This window comes from Coregonus lavaretus, assembly GCF_964263955.1.
Source record: "Coregonus lavaretus genome assembly, chromosome: 1".
NCBI classification, from domain to species: Eukaryota; Metazoa; Chordata; class Actinopteri; order Salmoniformes; family Salmonidae; genus Coregonus; species Coregonus lavaretus.
The window spans coordinates 28,533,710-28,550,991 of NC_139988.1; the positions used below are offsets into that span (position 1 = coordinate 28,533,710).

At 43.3% G+C, this 17,282-nt stretch overlaps 1 protein-coding gene across 1 annotated transcript in view; it reads right to left on the minus strand.

The window, feature by feature from the left end:
- loxl4 (lysyl oxidase-like 4) overlaps window positions 1–17,282 on the minus strand; it is a gene marked incomplete at its 5' end in the record, with an annotated part of 56,078 nt that overhangs the window by 5,480 nt on the left and 33,316 nt on the right. Inside the window, 6 exons of the mRNA XM_084150659.1 lie at window positions 3,027–3,163; window positions 3,388–3,503; window positions 6,380–6,623; window positions 6,991–7,153; window positions 10,904–11,071; window positions 11,507–11,661. Of these exons, the coding sequence (XP_084006785.1) occupies window positions 3,027–3,163; window positions 3,388–3,503; window positions 6,380–6,623; window positions 6,991–7,153; window positions 10,904–11,071; window positions 11,507–11,661 (983 nt within the window). The remainder of the gene's footprint in view (window positions 1–3,026; window positions 3,164–3,387; window positions 3,504–6,379; window positions 6,624–6,990; window positions 7,154–10,903; window positions 11,072–11,506; window positions 11,662–17,282) is intronic.

Here is a 17,282-nt window from a genome sequence, read left to right on the forward strand (position 1 = left end):
TGCCGCCAGGGAATCAAATCCTGCAGTGCCAGACGTGTCCCCCTGCTTAAGCCAGTACATGTCCAGGCCCGTCTGAAGTTTGCTAGAGTGCATTTGGATGATCCAGAAGAGGATTGGGAGAATGTCATATGGTCAGATGAAACCAAAATAGAATTTTTGGTAAAAACTCAACTTGTCTTGTTTGGAGGACAAAGAATGCTGAGTTGCATCCAAAGAACACCATACCTACTGTGAAGCATGGGGGTGGAAACATCATGCTTTGGGGCTGTTTTTCTGCAAAGGGACCAGGACGACTGATCTGTGTAAAGGAAAGAATGAATGGGGCCATGTATCGTGAGATTTTGAGTGAAAACCTCCTTCCATCAGCAAGGGCATTGAAGATGAAACATGGCTGGGTCTTTCAGCATGACAATGATCCCAAACACACCGCCCGGGCAACGAAGGAGTGGCTTCAAAGAAGCATTTCAAGGTCCTGGAGTGGCCTAGCCAGTCTCCAGATCTCAACCCCATAGAAAATCTTTGGAGGGAGTTGAAAGTCCATGTTGCCCAGCGACAGCCCCAAAACATCACTGCTCTAGAGGAGATCTGCATGGAGGAATGGGCCAAAATACCAGCAACAGTGTGTGAAAACCTTGTGAAGATTTACAGAAAATGTTTGACCTGTGTCATTGCCAACAAAGGGTATATAACAAAGTATTGAGAAACTTTTGTTATTGACCAAATACTTATTTTCCACCATAATTTGCAAATATAAATTCATTAAAAATCCTACAATGTGATTTTCTGGATTTTTCTTTCTCATTTTGTCTGTCATAGTTGACATGTACCTATGATGAAAATTACAGGCCTCTCTCATCTTTTTAAGTGGGAGAACTTGCACAATTGGTGGCTGACTAAATACTTTTTTCCCCCACTGTATATATATATATACACAAACACACAAAGTGCCTCAGATTAGGAGTGCTGATCTAGGATCAGGCCCCCCCGGTCTTATTTAACTGATCCTAGATCATCACTCCTACATTTGTCTTCATTTAGCAGACGCTCTTATCGAGTGCATACATTTTCATAAATGTTTTCGTACTCCGAGACACAAGCCCTGGAGTTTGAATAACTGTAGATTGTACAACAGGGGCTGTCTTTCCTTTGTCAAAACTATAACTTCTAATCTAGTTACAGTTGAAGTCGGAAGTTTACAGACACTTAGGTTGGAGTCATTAAAACTCGTTTTTCAACCACTCCACAAATTTCTTTTTAACAAACTATAGTTTTGGCAAGTAGGTTAGGACATCTACTTTGTGCATGACACAAGTCATTCTTCCAACAATTGTTTACAGACAGATTATTTCACTTATAATTCACACAATTCCAGTGGGTCAGAAGTTTACATACACTGAGTTGACTGTGCATTTAAACAGCTTGGAAAATTCCAGAAAATGATGTCATGGATTTAGAAGCTTCTGATAGGCTAATTCATCATTTGAGTCAATTGGAGGTGTACCTGTGGATGTATTTCAAGACCTACCTTCAAACTCAGTGCCTCTTTGCTTGACATCATCGGAAAATCAAAAGAAAGCCAAGACCAGAGAAGAAAAATGACCTCCACAAGTCTGGTTCATCATTGGGAGCAATTTCCAAATGCCTGAAAGTACCACGCTCATCTGTACAAACAATAGTACGCAAGTATAAACACCATGTGACCATGCAGCGGTCTCTTCTTCTCATCCTCTTCTTTTCATCCTCTCTTCTTCTCAGCCTCTTCTTCTTCTCAGCCTCTTCTTCTTCTCAGCCTCTTCTTCTTCTCAGCCTCTTCTTCTTCTCAGCCTCTTCTTCTTCTCAGCCTCTTCTTCTTCTCAGCCTCTTCTTCTTCTCAGCCTCTTCTTCTTCTCAGCCTCTTCTTCTTCTCATCCCCTCTTCTTCTCATCCCCTCTTCTTCTCATCCCCTCTTCTTCTCATCCTGCTCTTCTTCTCATCCTGCTCTTCTTCTCCATCCTCTTCTTCTCCATCCTCTTCTTGTCCATCCTCTTCTTCTCCATCCTCTTCTTCTCCATCCTCTTCTTCTCCATCCTCTTCTTCTCCATCCTCTTCTTCTCATCCTCTTCTTCTCATCCTCTCTTCTTCTCATCCTCTCTTCTTCTCATCCTCTCTTCTTCTCATCCTCTCTTCTTCTCATCCTCTCTTCTTCTCATCCTCTCTTCTTCTCATCCTTTTCTCCTCATAGCTGTGGCAGGGCCACCACATGTAATTAAGCCCTGCACTACATGCCTAAAATACATACGTCCGTGTGTGTGTGTCCGTGAGCATGTGTGTGTGTACGTCTATCACAGAAACATGCAGGGTGAATAAATAAAACTGGCTGTGACACTTAGGGAGTGTGTGATTAAACAGGGATCCGTCTTCACTGTAACCTCTCAACCGACTCCCATGGCTTAGGTAGCACAGTCTTTAAGGGAACTAATTTTACCACAACCTCCCTCTCATTAGCAGGGTGTAATTAGGTAGTACCAGTAATTACGGGGATGCTAGTTTCTCCGTAACCCCTCTCTCATTAGCTAACAGATATCAGTGAGTTTTACTGGGGGAGCTAGTCTCACCATAACTCTCATTAACAGATAGCGTGTTTCACTGTAGCAAGTTTTACTGTTACCCATGGCTTTCCCATGGCTGGGATATAAAAAGAATCAAGAGCCTAATTGGCCCCTGGGACGGCATACTGGGATTAGTAGTCTGAGAAAGAAGTGGTGGCTGATGGGAGTTGGAGTCTTTGATGTGTCCTGAGGTGAACATGAGACAGGGTCATGACATAAATGGAGTGTGTGTGTGTGTGGGCGGGGTTAATACAACATAGCTGTCTCTCATGGTATCACATATCACAGAGGGGGATCTGCAGACCTCAGTCAAATACTTCAACATACTTTTAAAAAAATTGCAAAGGAACAAAGGAACCAATGGGATAGTATCAAAAGTGCAAACTCCAAGCTTAATCAAGCGCACCTGTGTGTGTGTCTGTGTGTGTGTGCCTGTACCTGGAAGATGTAGTCTCCAGGCTTGACATCAGTGATGTCAATCCACTGACAGTCGATGTCGTGGCGATACGTATCCCAGCAACCCACTGAGATGCCCTGGTCGCCCATGTTGTAGCAGGAGAAACGCTTATGCAAACCTGACATACAGACAACAACAGTGACTTTACTCTTCGACTTGAGGTTTTTGGGGCCAGTTTCAGCGACTCAAATAAATCAAATAAAAACAGATTAACCATGGTCCAGGAATATTTGAGGTCATGGACAGCATATGAAGCCAAGTTGTTTAAAATAAATGGTTGTTATAAATGTTAATAGCATGTGACATTGCCATGTCATCCATGTTAATAACAGGTGTTATTACCTTCAGGGCAGTATGTATCCTCCAGACAGAAGCTGGCCTTGTGTCCCTCAGCTATCCTGGTTCCATTCAGAGTCAACAGGTCATAGTGGGTGAACACCTCAATGCTGTGGTAGTGCCTGGTAACACAGAATAATAGTGTGTGTGTGTGTGTGTGTGTTTCAGAATGACAACAGTAGGTCCCCATGTATGGTAGCCTAGTGACCTCACCACTAAAACATGGGGCAGGGTGTCAGGGTGACACCTCTCATAGAAGCTTGTTTTAGAACTTTCACCGCTCACACACAGAGCTGTTTACACACTCACAGTGAATGGGGGGCATTGAAACTCACCCACACACACATTCATGCAGTCACGTGCACACACACACACACACACACACACACACACAAACGTATGCATGCAAGCACACACATGCATGAACTAAGACACACAAACACACCACTCCTGTGTTATTGGAACAGATTAAGAAAGGTGGGTCGGCCCTGTATAACACCCTGACTGTGTAACACAGAGTGGCTCAGTCATATCTCCATTTATCTCAATGTACTCATTAAGACACACACATTTAGTGGACAGCTAATGAATCTGTGTAGGTGACAACATGCCGCCATGCCACCCGTGACCTACTGGAACAGAACACACACACAGAACTCTACAGAGAACACACTGAGTAGGGTTAAATTATTCCTTCTTCTCTGATGACCACAGTCAGAACACACTCTCGTCATCTGACAAGAAATTGCCTTAATTAGGGGCAAAAGTTTGTCACTGAATAGAAGTCCAGGATAGAGGAATGTGTCACGTGTATAGGTGGGGAAAATATGTAATTTAAATCAAAGTAACTGACCAACGACCATCTGCCACTAAGGCCAACCAACAAATACTGGTTTCTATGTGACCCTATGAGCAAGTTTTTGTACAAACGCCATCTACTAACTTATGTTGAGGTCACAATAGGTTGAATATTTTGTTAGTGTCAGCAGTATGAAAAGTGATACTATGAAAGTGACGGGTCATTCGCTTGCAATGTACTGATTAATGACACCCACTAAGAGACAAGTATAACAGAACAGCTAAATTAACGGTTGTTTTTCGAAATGGGCATTTTCCATAAGTGTATTTATAACATTATCCAAGCAAAGCTTTATGTGGACCATACGTTTCCGTGAGTACGTTTCCGTACAAACAGTAGTTATTGTACTTAATGACAATGAGGTCATACCTTCACATGTTTTCTAACCTGCCACTAACTCAATTCAGTTCAAATCAATAAGACCTTATTCATCTCACACAGTCCTCTAACCTGTCCCTAACTCAATTAAATTCAGTTCAAGTCAATAAGACCTTATTCATCCCACACAGACCAATTTTGTCCCACAAGGTCCAATTATCCCATTACAGTTGTACAATGGAAGTCTGTGGTTATGGTTTCCATAATAATGTAACTCACAACCATTTACCTGAAGCATGGTCATCCAAAGCCACAACTTCCACTACTAACCGCGCATAATGACCGACAAACACAGCTAACCACAACAAGCTGGCTGTGTCGATCTAGGACTAGGACTCCCACAGACTCCCTTGGACTGTAACTAAGGGGGTTTTCCCTGGTTCGGTTTCCTGGAGCGTTTGTGAGAATTCTACAAATTACCGTTTGTTTTGCTTTCACAAAACCTGAAAATAACTGTTTCTGGATGTGATTTGCGATACGCACATTCTACATGACGTTGGCAAGCCAGCTTGTTTACAACGGGCAAAAAGTTCCACACGACTCGCGCTACCTGGTACTCTGGTCCTGGATCTTGGGCCCGTTACTCACGCAGGTACAGGATTCATTTAAGCCAGGGTTTGTTTGTGTTTCACACATGCTTTATAGCACGGATCAGGGTACTTAACGCTCCAGAATCCAGATCATAAAGGGGATATGTGAAATCGCCTTAACTCCTACATATTATATAGGGCTGGAATTGCCAGAAACCTCACGATTTTACCATGATACTTACGTCCCGATACGTAATGTATTGCGATTCGATACTGTGATTTTATTGTGATTCAATGTTCCAAACATATTGCTCACCATATGTCTGCTGCAGAGGGACAAGAGAGAGCCATGAGAAAATAAAAGTGCTGAAAACAAATTGGCTCCCTATTTAAAAAGAAGATGGAGAACAAGCTATGAAGGAAAAATAGTGGAGTTTTGGTGCAGGTACAGCAAAGTAGTGCAAAAATAATATTGTGCTATTGTCAAAACAATACGATACAATATATTGTCAAAAATAATATCCCAATATGTAACGGTATCGATTTCCACCACCCCCCCGCCTCATAGAGGTCAACCACATCCCCTTCATTGAGGTCAACCACATCCCCTTCATAGAGGTCAACCACATCCCCTTCATAGAGGTCAACCACATCCCCTTCATAGAGGTCAACCACATCCCCTTCATAGAGGTCAACCACATCCCCTTCATAGAGGTCAACCACATCCCCTGCATAGAGGTCAACCACATCCCATCCATAGAGGACTGTGATATAGTACTACAGCTCATCACAAGTATGGCAATAGAGAATTTCAACTACTACTAAGTATATGGCAATGCATTGTAAAACTACAACTACCACAATCCCTACATGAAGCGAAACAGGACAACAAGTACAAGGCCTAGAACTAAAACTTCTAGAACTACAAAGCCCCTGACCCCAATGCAGTACCTGTGACACTGGTGCCATGTCCAAGACTCACTGGTAGCCCTAGGTCTAAAGTCAGCCTGTATCATGTTCATAATGCCAAAGAATACAACAAATCCTATAGACCTAAAATAAAACTATAACTCCCACAGCATCCCTTACCTGTGACACTGGTGCCATGTCCAAGACTCCCTGGTAGCCCTGGGTCTAAAGTCAGCCAGTCTCATGTTCATAATACCAAAGACTACAACTACCACAAATCCTATAGACATCATAAAACTACAACTCCCACAACACCTCTTACCTATGACATGCGTGCCATGTCCAAGACTCCCTGGTAGCCCTAGGTCTGAAGTCGGCCCGTCCCATGTTCATAATCCTGGAGGAGAATCGTAGGAGGCGACGGTGTCCGTACGGCCAGTTCATTCTGGCAGCGGAGGATGACAGACAGTTCTCCTCGTTGGCACAGGTCAGCAGATGTAGGGGTCGGTCCTCTAGGTAGGCTGTCTCCTGAACCAGTTGGGCATCTAGTACCAGGTCAGGGGCAGCTAGAGGGCAGGGGAGAGGGGTGAGTGGTTTGGGGTAACTTAGGCATGTATGGGGGTCAGGGGTGAAAGGTAAACCAGGTATTACAGGGAATGATGGGTCAAGGGCCACTACGGTGAGGGGAGGGGTAGGTTAAAGGTTAATCAGAGATGATCAAACACCAAGTTCACGTTCAGAAAGCAAACAGGAGAAAACGTTTTCAAGCGGAAGACTGAAAATAAGTGTTGCTATTGGAGTTCAGGTACTTCAGTTTCAAAGTGTTTTCTCCTATTTCTTGACATTTGAACAGAACCCTGGACAGGATCTCTTAAGACGACACAGGTGTAGACAGCTAGCCAGGTGGACAGGTGTGCTTTGATAATGACTCACTCTCTGAACAGGTGACCCCTGCAGCATTAGTCCCACCACCTCGGGGACAGTATACGTGGTTGTTACGGCGACACTGTTGGATTGACAGCTCAGTTCCGACACAGTGGGTTCCACTCAACACCAACTCTGCTGCGTTAGGATCCCCAGCCCAATACCAAGTCTCCTAGAGAGAGAGAGTCATGAGTGAGTGAGTGTGGAAGTCAGTTACGTTATGACAATTTATAGCAAGTGTTACAATGGATTATTGTAAGGCATTATGTTGTGTTGCAAGGCATTATACATGCTATTACATTATACATGCAATCATAATGCATTATATATATATATATATATATATATATATATATATATATATATATATATATATATATATATATATATATATATATATATATATACACATACACACAGTGTGGAGAACAAGTATTTGATACACTGCCTATTTTGCAGGTTTTCCTACTTACAAAGCATGTAGAGGTCTGTAATTTTTTATCATAGGTACACTTCAACTGTGAGAGACGGAATCTAAAACAAAAATCCAGAAAATCACATTGTATGATTTTTAAGTAATTAATTTGCATTTTATTGCATGACGTAAGTATTTGATACATCAGAAAAGCTGAACTTAATATTTGGTACAGAAACCTTTGGTTGCAATTACAGAGATCATATGTTTCCTGTAGGTCTTGACCAGGTTTGCACATACTGCAGCAGTGATTTTGGCCCACTCCTCCATACAGACCTTCTCCAGATCCTTCAGGTTTCGGGGCTGTCGCTGGGGCAATACGGACTTTCAGCTCCCTCCAAAGATGTTCTATTGGGTTCAGGTCTGGAGACTGGCTAGGCCACTCCAGGACCTTGAGATGCTTCTTACGGAGCCACTCCTTAGTTGCCCTGGCTGTGTGTTTCGGGTCGTTGTCATGCTGGAAGATCCAGCCACGACCCATCTTCAATGCTCTTACTGAGGGAAGGAGGTTCTTGGCCAAGATCTCGCGATAGATGGCCCCATCCATCCTCCCCTCAATACGGTGCAGTCGTCCTGTCCCCTTTGCAGAAAAGCATCACCAAAGAATGATGTTTCCACCTCCATGCTTCACGGTTGGGATGGTGTTCTTGGGGTTGTACTCATCCTTCTTCTTCCTCCAAACACGGCGAGTGGAGTTTAGACCAAAAAGCTCTATTTTTGTCTCATCAGACCACATGACCTTCTCCCATTCCTCCTCTGGATCATCCAGATGGTCATTGGCTAACTTCAGACGGGCCTGGACATGCGCTGGCTTGAGCAGGGGGACCTTGCGTGCGCTGCAGGATATTAATCCATGACGGCGTACTGTGTTACTAATGGTTTTCTTTGAGACTGTGGTCCCAGCTCTCTTCAGGTCATTGACCAGGTCCTGCCGTGTAGTTCTGGGCTGATCCCTCACCTTCCTCATGATCATTGATGCCCCACGAGGTGAGATCTTGCATGGAGCCCCAGACCGAGGGTGATTGACCGTCATCTTGAACTTCTTCCATTTTCTAATAATTGCGCCAACAGTTGTTGCCTTCTCACCAAGCTGCTTGCCTATTGTCCTGTAGCCCATCCCAGCCTTGTGCAGGTCTACAATTTTATCCCTGATGTCCTTAAACAGCTCTCTGGTCTTGGCCATTGTGGAGAGGTTGGAGTCTGTTTGATTGAGTGTGTGGACAGGTGTCTTTTATACAGGTAACGAATTCAAACAGGTGCAGTTAATACAGGTAATGAGTGGAGAACAGGAGGGCTTCTTAAAGAAAAACTAACTGTGAGAGCCGGAATTCTTACTGGTTGGTAGGTGATCAAATACTTATGTCATGCAACAAAATGCAAATGAATTACTTAAAAATCATACAATGTGATTTTCTGGATTTTTGTTTTAGATTCCGTCTCTCACAGTTGAAGTGTACCTATGATAAAAATTACAGACCTCTACATGCTTTGTAAGTAGGAAAACCTGCAAAATCGTCAGTGTATCAAATACTTGTTCTCCCCACTGTGTGTGTGTGTGTGTATATATATATATATATATATATATATATATATATATATATATATATATATATATATATATATATATATATATATATATAGTGAGGGAAAAAAGTATTTGATCACCTGCTGATTTTGTACGTTTGCCCACTGACAAAGAAATGATCAGTCTATAATTTTAATGGTAGGTTTATTTGAACAGTGAGAGACAGAATAACAACAAAATAATCCAGAGAAACGCATGTCAAAAATGTTATAAATTGATTTGCATTTTAATGAGGGATATAAGCTTTTGACCCCTCTGCAAAACATGACCTAGTACTTGGTGGCAAAACCCTTGTTGGCAATCACAGAGGTCAGACCTTACTTGTAGTTGGCTACCAGGTTTGCACACATCTCAGGAGGGATTTTGTCCCACTCCTCTTTGCAGATCTTCTCCAAGTCATTAAGGTTTCGAGGCTGACGTTTGGCAACTCGAACCTTCAGCTCCCTCCACAGATTTGCTATGGGATTAAGGTGTGGAGACTGGCTAGGCCACTCCAGGACCTTAATGTGCTTCTTCTTGAGCCACTCCTTTGTTGCCTTGGCCGTGTGTTTTGCGTCATTGTCATGCTGGAATACCCATCCACGACCCATTTTCAATGCCCTGGCTGAGGGAAGGAGGTTCTCACCCAAGATATGACGGTACATGGCCCCGTCCATTGTCCCTTTGATGCGGTGAAGTTGTCCTGTCCCCTTAGCAGAAAAACACCCCCAAAGCATAATGTTTCCACCTCCATGTTTGACTGTGGGGATGGTGTTCTTGGGGTCATAGGTAGCATTCCTCCTCCTCCAAACACGGCAAGTTGAGTTGATGCCAAAGAACTCCATTTTGGTCTCATCTGACCACAACACTTTCACCCAGTTCTCCTCTGAATCATTCAGATGTTCATTGGCAAACTTCAGACGGGCATGTATATGTGCTTTCTTGAGCAGGGGGACCTTGCGGGCGCTGCAGGATTTCAGTCCTTCACGGCGTAGTGTGTTACCAATTGTTTTCTTGGTGACTATGGTCCCAGCTGCCTTGAGATCATTGACAAGATCCTCCCGTGTAGTTCTGGGCTGATTCCTCACCGTTCTCATGATCATTGCAACTCCACGAGGTGAGATCTTGAATGGAGCCCCAGGCCGAGGGAGATTGACAGTTCTTTTGTGTTTCTTCCATTTGTGAATAATTGCACCAACTGTTGTCACCTTCTCACCAAGCTGCTTGCCGATGGTCTTGTAGCCCATTCCAGCCTTGTGTAGGTCTACAATCTTGTCCCTGACATCCTTGGAGAGCTCTTTGGTCTTGGCCATGGTGGAGAGTTTGGAATCTGATTGATTGATTGCTTCTGTGGACAGGTGTCTTTTATACAGGTAACAAGCTGAGATTAGGAGCACTCCCTTTAAGAGTGTGCTCCTAATCTCAGCTCGTTACCTGTATAAAAGACACCTGGGAGCCAGAAATCTTTCTGATTGAGAGGGGGTCAAATACTTATTTCCCTCATTAAAATGCAATTCAACATTTTTGACATGCGTTTTTCTGGATTTTTTTTGTTTGTTATTCTGTCACTCACTGTTCAAATAAACCTACCATTAAAATTATAGACTGATTATTTCTTTGTCAGTGGGCAAACGTACAAAATCAGCAGGGGATCAAATACTTTTTTCCCTCACTGTGTATGTGTATGTGTATATATATATATATATATATATATATATATATATCTCAGAAAGTATTACTGAGTTTTCAGCTATCCAGGAGATTGGTGAATTGTGGGAGTACTCTAGGGGCAAATCTGAAATGGTGCCATATTCCTACAAAGGGCTCTGGCCAGAAGTAGTGCAATATACAGTGAATAGGGTTTCGTAGGTGTGTTTCCATACCTGGTGTGCTCGGGATGCGAACCCCAGACCCAGCTGTCTACAGACCACCATGGCTTCGTTGATCCCCCAGTTCTCACTGCAGACTGACCCCCATCTCTTACGACCCCCTACATCCATCAGTACCTCCACACGCCCCTCACCTGGCTCCCTGCCCCCCGCCAATCGCACCTAGGGTAGGAAGAGAAAGGAGGGTAGGAGGAGGAGGAGGAGGAGGAGAAGGAGGTGCGAGAAAATTATATTTAAATTCAGTATGTTTTGCAAGTCAGATGTTCAGAATTATAAGTATCTAATGACTCTACAATAATTTAATTGGTATTATAAACTGGGTGGTTCGAGCCCTGAATGCTGATTGGCTGACAGACATGGTATATCAGAACGTATACCACGGATATGACAAAACATTTATTTTTACTGCTCTAATTACACCGGTAACCAGTTTACAATAGCAATAAGGCACCAAGGGGGTTTGTGGTATATGGCCAATATACCACGGCTAAGGGCTGTGTCCAGGCACTGGTATATTGGCCATATACCACACCCACTCAGGCCTTATTGTTTAATTATATAATGTAAAGGTGTGTGTGTGAATGTGTGTGTTCTAACCGTGCTGTCTAGGCCAAGCTTGGGGATGTTGCAGCGTACTGAGGCGTCCTGGGTGTGTTTAAACGTCCAGAGAGGGACATCCTGAAAGTAACAGTCTAGGATAGACTTCTCTGTCCCCAAACACTGAACACTGTTCATATGGATAGGACCAGTACCTAGAGAGAGAGAGAGGGGGAGAGAGAAGGTTGGGGGGGTGGGGGGGGGTTGGACATGAGCGCATGTACACACCACACCAATCATACATCTCTCTGTATCTTGTGTGGTACTTAACCTAGACATGAGGGCATCGCAATGCAATCCCCCTAAACGGCCCTTATCTAATAGACAAACCCACCTACACCCACAGTAGTGAAAGCTGAGGTTAAAGAGGGGTAAACAGATAAAGAGCTCAGCCATTTGTTTGTGCGAACCGATTGTGCCTTCCCCATCACAACAGCACCCCAGCAACAAAAGGTTCCTATCTGTACTTAAGCAACAAAAGGTTCCTATCTCTATCATGGCTGTCTCGCTGTCTGTCTGTCTGCCAGAGGAGATAACAAGGCTGTACCTCGAGTACTCCAGAGATCCAACACACATCATTACCACCATTTTGTACTTTCAACAAAACAAAAACACCCCACCCGCCACCCACCCAGTACTTTTCAGAAAGACAACGTCACTGCTCAATGCTAACTTAGTCATCCGCTACCACCCCTGGTGAGCAGAGAACACATGCAAGCAAGAACAGAGCCAAAGGTGAATCAGGAGATAAAATATGGTCACACTTGAGTCCATAGATTGGTGCTTCAAATTGTAAAACAACCTGTCAATGTGATGAAGGAAAGAAAGTGTGTGGATAGAGTACTCAAATTCAGACAGTAGGCCAGTACATTAACTTTTATTGATAAGTATGAAGAGTAACATTGAGATAATGAGGAAGTACATCTAGAAGAGGGCTTGGCATTGTTTTTTTAACAATGTGTAGAGAAATGAAAAGAAGGTTTAAGCTGGGAAGATATCGAGTCACCACTAAAATAACACACAGGGGTGATTCTGACAACAAAATCAGAGAGAGAGAGAGAGCAAGAGAGAGAGAAGATTGGTGATTGCAGGTGTACAGTGCATTCGGAAACTATTCAGACCCCTTCTCCACATGTTGTTACGTTACAGCCTTATTCTAAAATTGATTAAATTAATTGTTTTCCTCATCAATCTACACACAATAACCCATAATGACAAAGCGAAAACAGATTTTTAGAAATGTTTGCAAATGTATTAAAGATAAAAGAAAACAGAAATAACTTATTTATATAAGTATTCAGATCCTTTGCTATGAGACTCGAAATTGAGCTCAGGTGCATCCTGTTTCCATTGATCATCCTTAAGATATTTCTACAACTTGATTGGAGTCCACCTGTTGTAAATTCAATTGATTGGGCATAATTTGGAAAGGCACACCCCTGTCTATATAAGGTCCCACAGTTGACAAAAATCAAGCCATGAGGTCAAAGGAATTGTCCGTAGAGTTCCAAGACAGGATTGTGTCGAGGCACAGATCTGGGGACGGGTACCAAAACATTTCTGCAGCATTGAAGGTCCCCAAGAACACAGTGGAACCACCAAGACTCTTCCTAGAGCTGGCTGCCAGGCCAAACTGAACAATCGGGGGAGAAGGGCCTTGGTCAGGGAGGTGACCAAGAACCTGATCAAATCAAATCGTATTTGTCACATGTGCCGAATTCTCTCCACATCTCTGGAGAGACCTGAAAATAGCTGTGCCGCAATCATCCCCATCCAACCTGACAGAGTTTGAGAGGATCTGCAGAGAAGAATGGGAGAAACTCCCCAAATACAGGTGTGCCAAGCTTGTAGCGTCATACCCAAGAAGACTCAAGGCTGCAATCGCTGCCGAAGGTGCTTCAACAAAGTACTGAGTAAAGCGTCTTAATACTTATGTAAATGTGATATTTCCGTTTTTATTTTATAAATTGGTTAAACATTTCTAAAAACCTGTTTTTGCTTTGCCATTATGGGGTATTGTGTGTAGATTGATGAGGAGAAAAAAACAATTGAATCAATTTTAGAATAAGGCTGTAATGTAACAAAATGTGGAAAAAGTCAAGGGGTCTGAATATTTTCGGAATGCACTCCATCTCCATCTATGTTGGATATTCTAAATCAGGGATGGGCAACTCCAGTCCTCGGGGGCCTGATTGGTGTCCACACTTTGCCCAACTAATCATCATCTTTGCTTTAGAATATAATTTGTTTAATCAGCTGTTTTCTAGGGATGGGGAAAAAGTGTGACACCACTCCGGCCCCCGAGGACTGGAGTTGCCCATCCCTGTTCTAAATTATAGATTGTAGGCCTCCATCCATATTGGTCACAATGACTGGGTATACATCCACCCACGTTAAATAGACTAAAGAAAACCCACTTCCTGAACCAACTGTCTCTATCTGTGTGTAGAATACCACGTAAAATACCACTGAGTAGTTCAGAACAACCACAGTTTAACTTAATAGGACAAACACAGCTTCTGTGGATTGTGGATCTTCATTAAAAAAGCACATTTTAGCTTATTTGGGCGGGTACGAAATAGATCCTGAGAAACTGGTTACGAATAATCATGCAAGCAAGCATACACTAACACGCTGGCACACACACAAATGTGGCTGTACACCACCTCACAGAGTAAATCACATATAGAAGTAAAAATATGCCAGTGTTGTTCAGAATAGGAAATAGAGGCATTGTCCCAGTAATTTAAACCAATGTTGATGATGATGATGATGATGAGAGTTCAAATGGCAGCTGATGAGTTTAGACATTGTTTTCAGTTTTTTACTTCACTTTACCAATGATTAAAGTGAATTTGAGTGATGTAAACAGTCAGCGAAAGTCTAATTCACTCCCACTAAATTCCCATTCACTGCTGTGTACTTTGTCCAGTTCCTGCTGTATCACGCTTGTGTGTGCGTACATTAAATTATCTCCTTTCATGGTCTCATTTTCAAAGGAGAAATGTTTTTGTGTAATCTTTAGATTAGTCCTCTTTCCCTGTGAGGTACGGTAGATTTGGTCTGTGAACACTATCATATCTCATATCCAATCAGAGCTCTGCGTGATCTCACAGCAGCTGATTTGCATGTGTGGTAATCCCTTTGACAGACGGTGCAGCGGAAAAAAACATGGCCGACGTATGGTAGTAGAACCCCCAGGAGGATGAAAGAGGCCTAGCTCTGATAGTTGTAGTGAAAGAGGCCTGTGGTAGTGGTTGTGGATGACTGGCTATCAGGATGGCTTGTGGAAGACAGTGGCTTGTTCTATAATTGGTGCCTCACATTAACATTCTCACATTAACACACACTGTTAATGGTGTCTCTCTCTCTCTCTCTCACACACACACACACACCCCAGTCACTCACACAGAGCTATATTTGTGTCACCAAACCGCCCCACCCAAAAGCTACTGGGGTCAGTACAGGCAACGTGACTGAGAAATGTCACAAACTCTATGGCTGAAAGACACATAGGCAGACCTATATGGCACACCCACACAGGCAGACCTATATGGTTTTTACTGCTCAGGCTTGGCGAAGCGAAAGGGCCTATTTGATGATTGAATGGACTTCAAATAGGATTAAACAGCTGAACATTAAGAAGTCCCACGGAAAGAAAAACACCATTAATGTTCCCTAAACCACGCTTAACTTCAGAGAGGAAAATACTAGGGTTCCCTCCTAACCACTAACCAACTATTTGGGCTATTCTCACTAGCTATGTGACCAGAATCATCCCGTTTCCAGCTCCCTAAAGTCTTTAAGATTTGTATCTGTCTGCTTGATTGGCATGTACTGTATGTGCTAACATTCATTATAGCATAGTTTATTTATCAATTTTTTTGTAAATGCTATATTTAAACTAACGTATAGTGACTGTAGATTTTACTTGCATTTACTGCATTTATTGAGACTATTGCGCGACAACAACCCAAGATATTCACCAGAACGTCTCTCTTTCATGCTTACCAAACTACAGTACATAACAACACCAGTTAGTCTCTGTGTCTCAGCCAGCCAGCCAGCCATCTGGACTTTTAATGTAGGCCTTTTCCGACACCATACATGTATGTGTTTATGTGGCCTGCAGAACTCAGTGAAAATTATATAGGACGGTAAAATGTCTAAAAAGCAACATTATAGAGAATGGTGGCAGATGTCCTCTAGTCCGGCTATGGCTGTAGCTAAGCAGGCGTTACGAAAGTGTGTAATGTGTGTGTGTGCACGTGTGTGCGCAGCTGAAAACTCTGTCCCTGCCAATCAGGATATAGTTAGGGACTTGTATTTAAAACAGGTCGAGAGGATTAAACTATTAAATTAAACCTGTCATTTGATTGACAGGCTAGGAGGCTAGAGCTGCAAGGCCATAATAGTAATGCTACAGGCAGGTCTGGGAACAGACTTAACACAGACATTGTACGCACGCACACCCACACACTGGGTGTTACTGAAGCAGCAGCCCAGGGTTGATCAGGAGGAAATATGAACTTATTTTGGGAGAAAATTAAAAGCTTTTCACTTCGCCTTGACTATTACAACACAGGCACAGACTGCTGGGTGTTACAGTATGTAGCAACCATAAGATCTGGGACAGGGGTACTTTGATGTGGCTGTGGCGAGATTAGGTTAGGATGGGTGTGGTTATAATAGACTACAGTATAGGTGCAGAAGGCTGATTGAGACCAGAGATTGTTGAATAGTGAGAGATGAGGATGCTAAGAGCTACAATATTCTCCACTCCTAACAGTGGCGACGCGTCATTCAGGGCAGGTAAGGCAAATAATAATAATTGAGTTAATAAAGCCGCATACAAACATGGTCTCTTTTTTGCTTTCTTGAGTAAGGCAGCTCCAAAATGCAGCTGTTTCAGCCTAGCTCAGTGCTTTCTGTGGTGGTGGGGCAGCCAGCGGAAAATACAGAGCGTAGGGGTTGGTAATTTTCTCTAGTTGCACCATGATTGGCTCAGTGTTCTGTCACTCATGGGGACACTACGTCGCCGCAGAACCTACGGGTAGAGCTCGAAAATTCAAGCCCCTTGGGTGCTGCCATAGACTTACAATAAAAGTGCCCATCCAAGAAGGTGAAATGATAAAATGACGTCAAATCACGTTATATCTACAGTAGCTTTGATTGGACTGATCATGTCAAAATCATACTTTCAAAATCTTAGCTAGCAAGCTAGACAAGCAGTCATCATCATGCATCAAGTCGGCAATCTACTGGCAAATCCTTGTCATATGAAGATAAATTATAGATAAAATGTATCGGTGCTCATCGACCATTGGACATAAACATTACACAACAAGTTGTAAATCGCGATTTCAACAATGAGTGCTAAGGCGCCACTGCAGCCCCAGGTTTGATCCCAGGCTGTGTCACAGCCGGGAGACTCATGAGGCGGCGCACAATTGGCCCAGCGTTGTCTGGGTTAGGGAAGGGTTTGGCCGGCCGGGATGTCCTTGTCTCATTGTGCGACTCCTTGTGGTGGGCCGGGCGTTTCCTCCAACACGTTGGTGCGGCTGGGTTAAGCGAGCAGTGTGTCAAGAAGCAGTGTGGCTCTCAACCTTTTCCGAGTTGCAGCGATGAGACAAGATCGAAACTACCAATTGGATATCACGAAGAATGGGGTAACGCCATGGGCCAGAAAAGTTTGAATACATTGGCCATGCTGTCAGTCCAGCATGACTTCTGCTGCATTCAAAACAACTGGAAACTCAGAACTGTGAAATCTCAG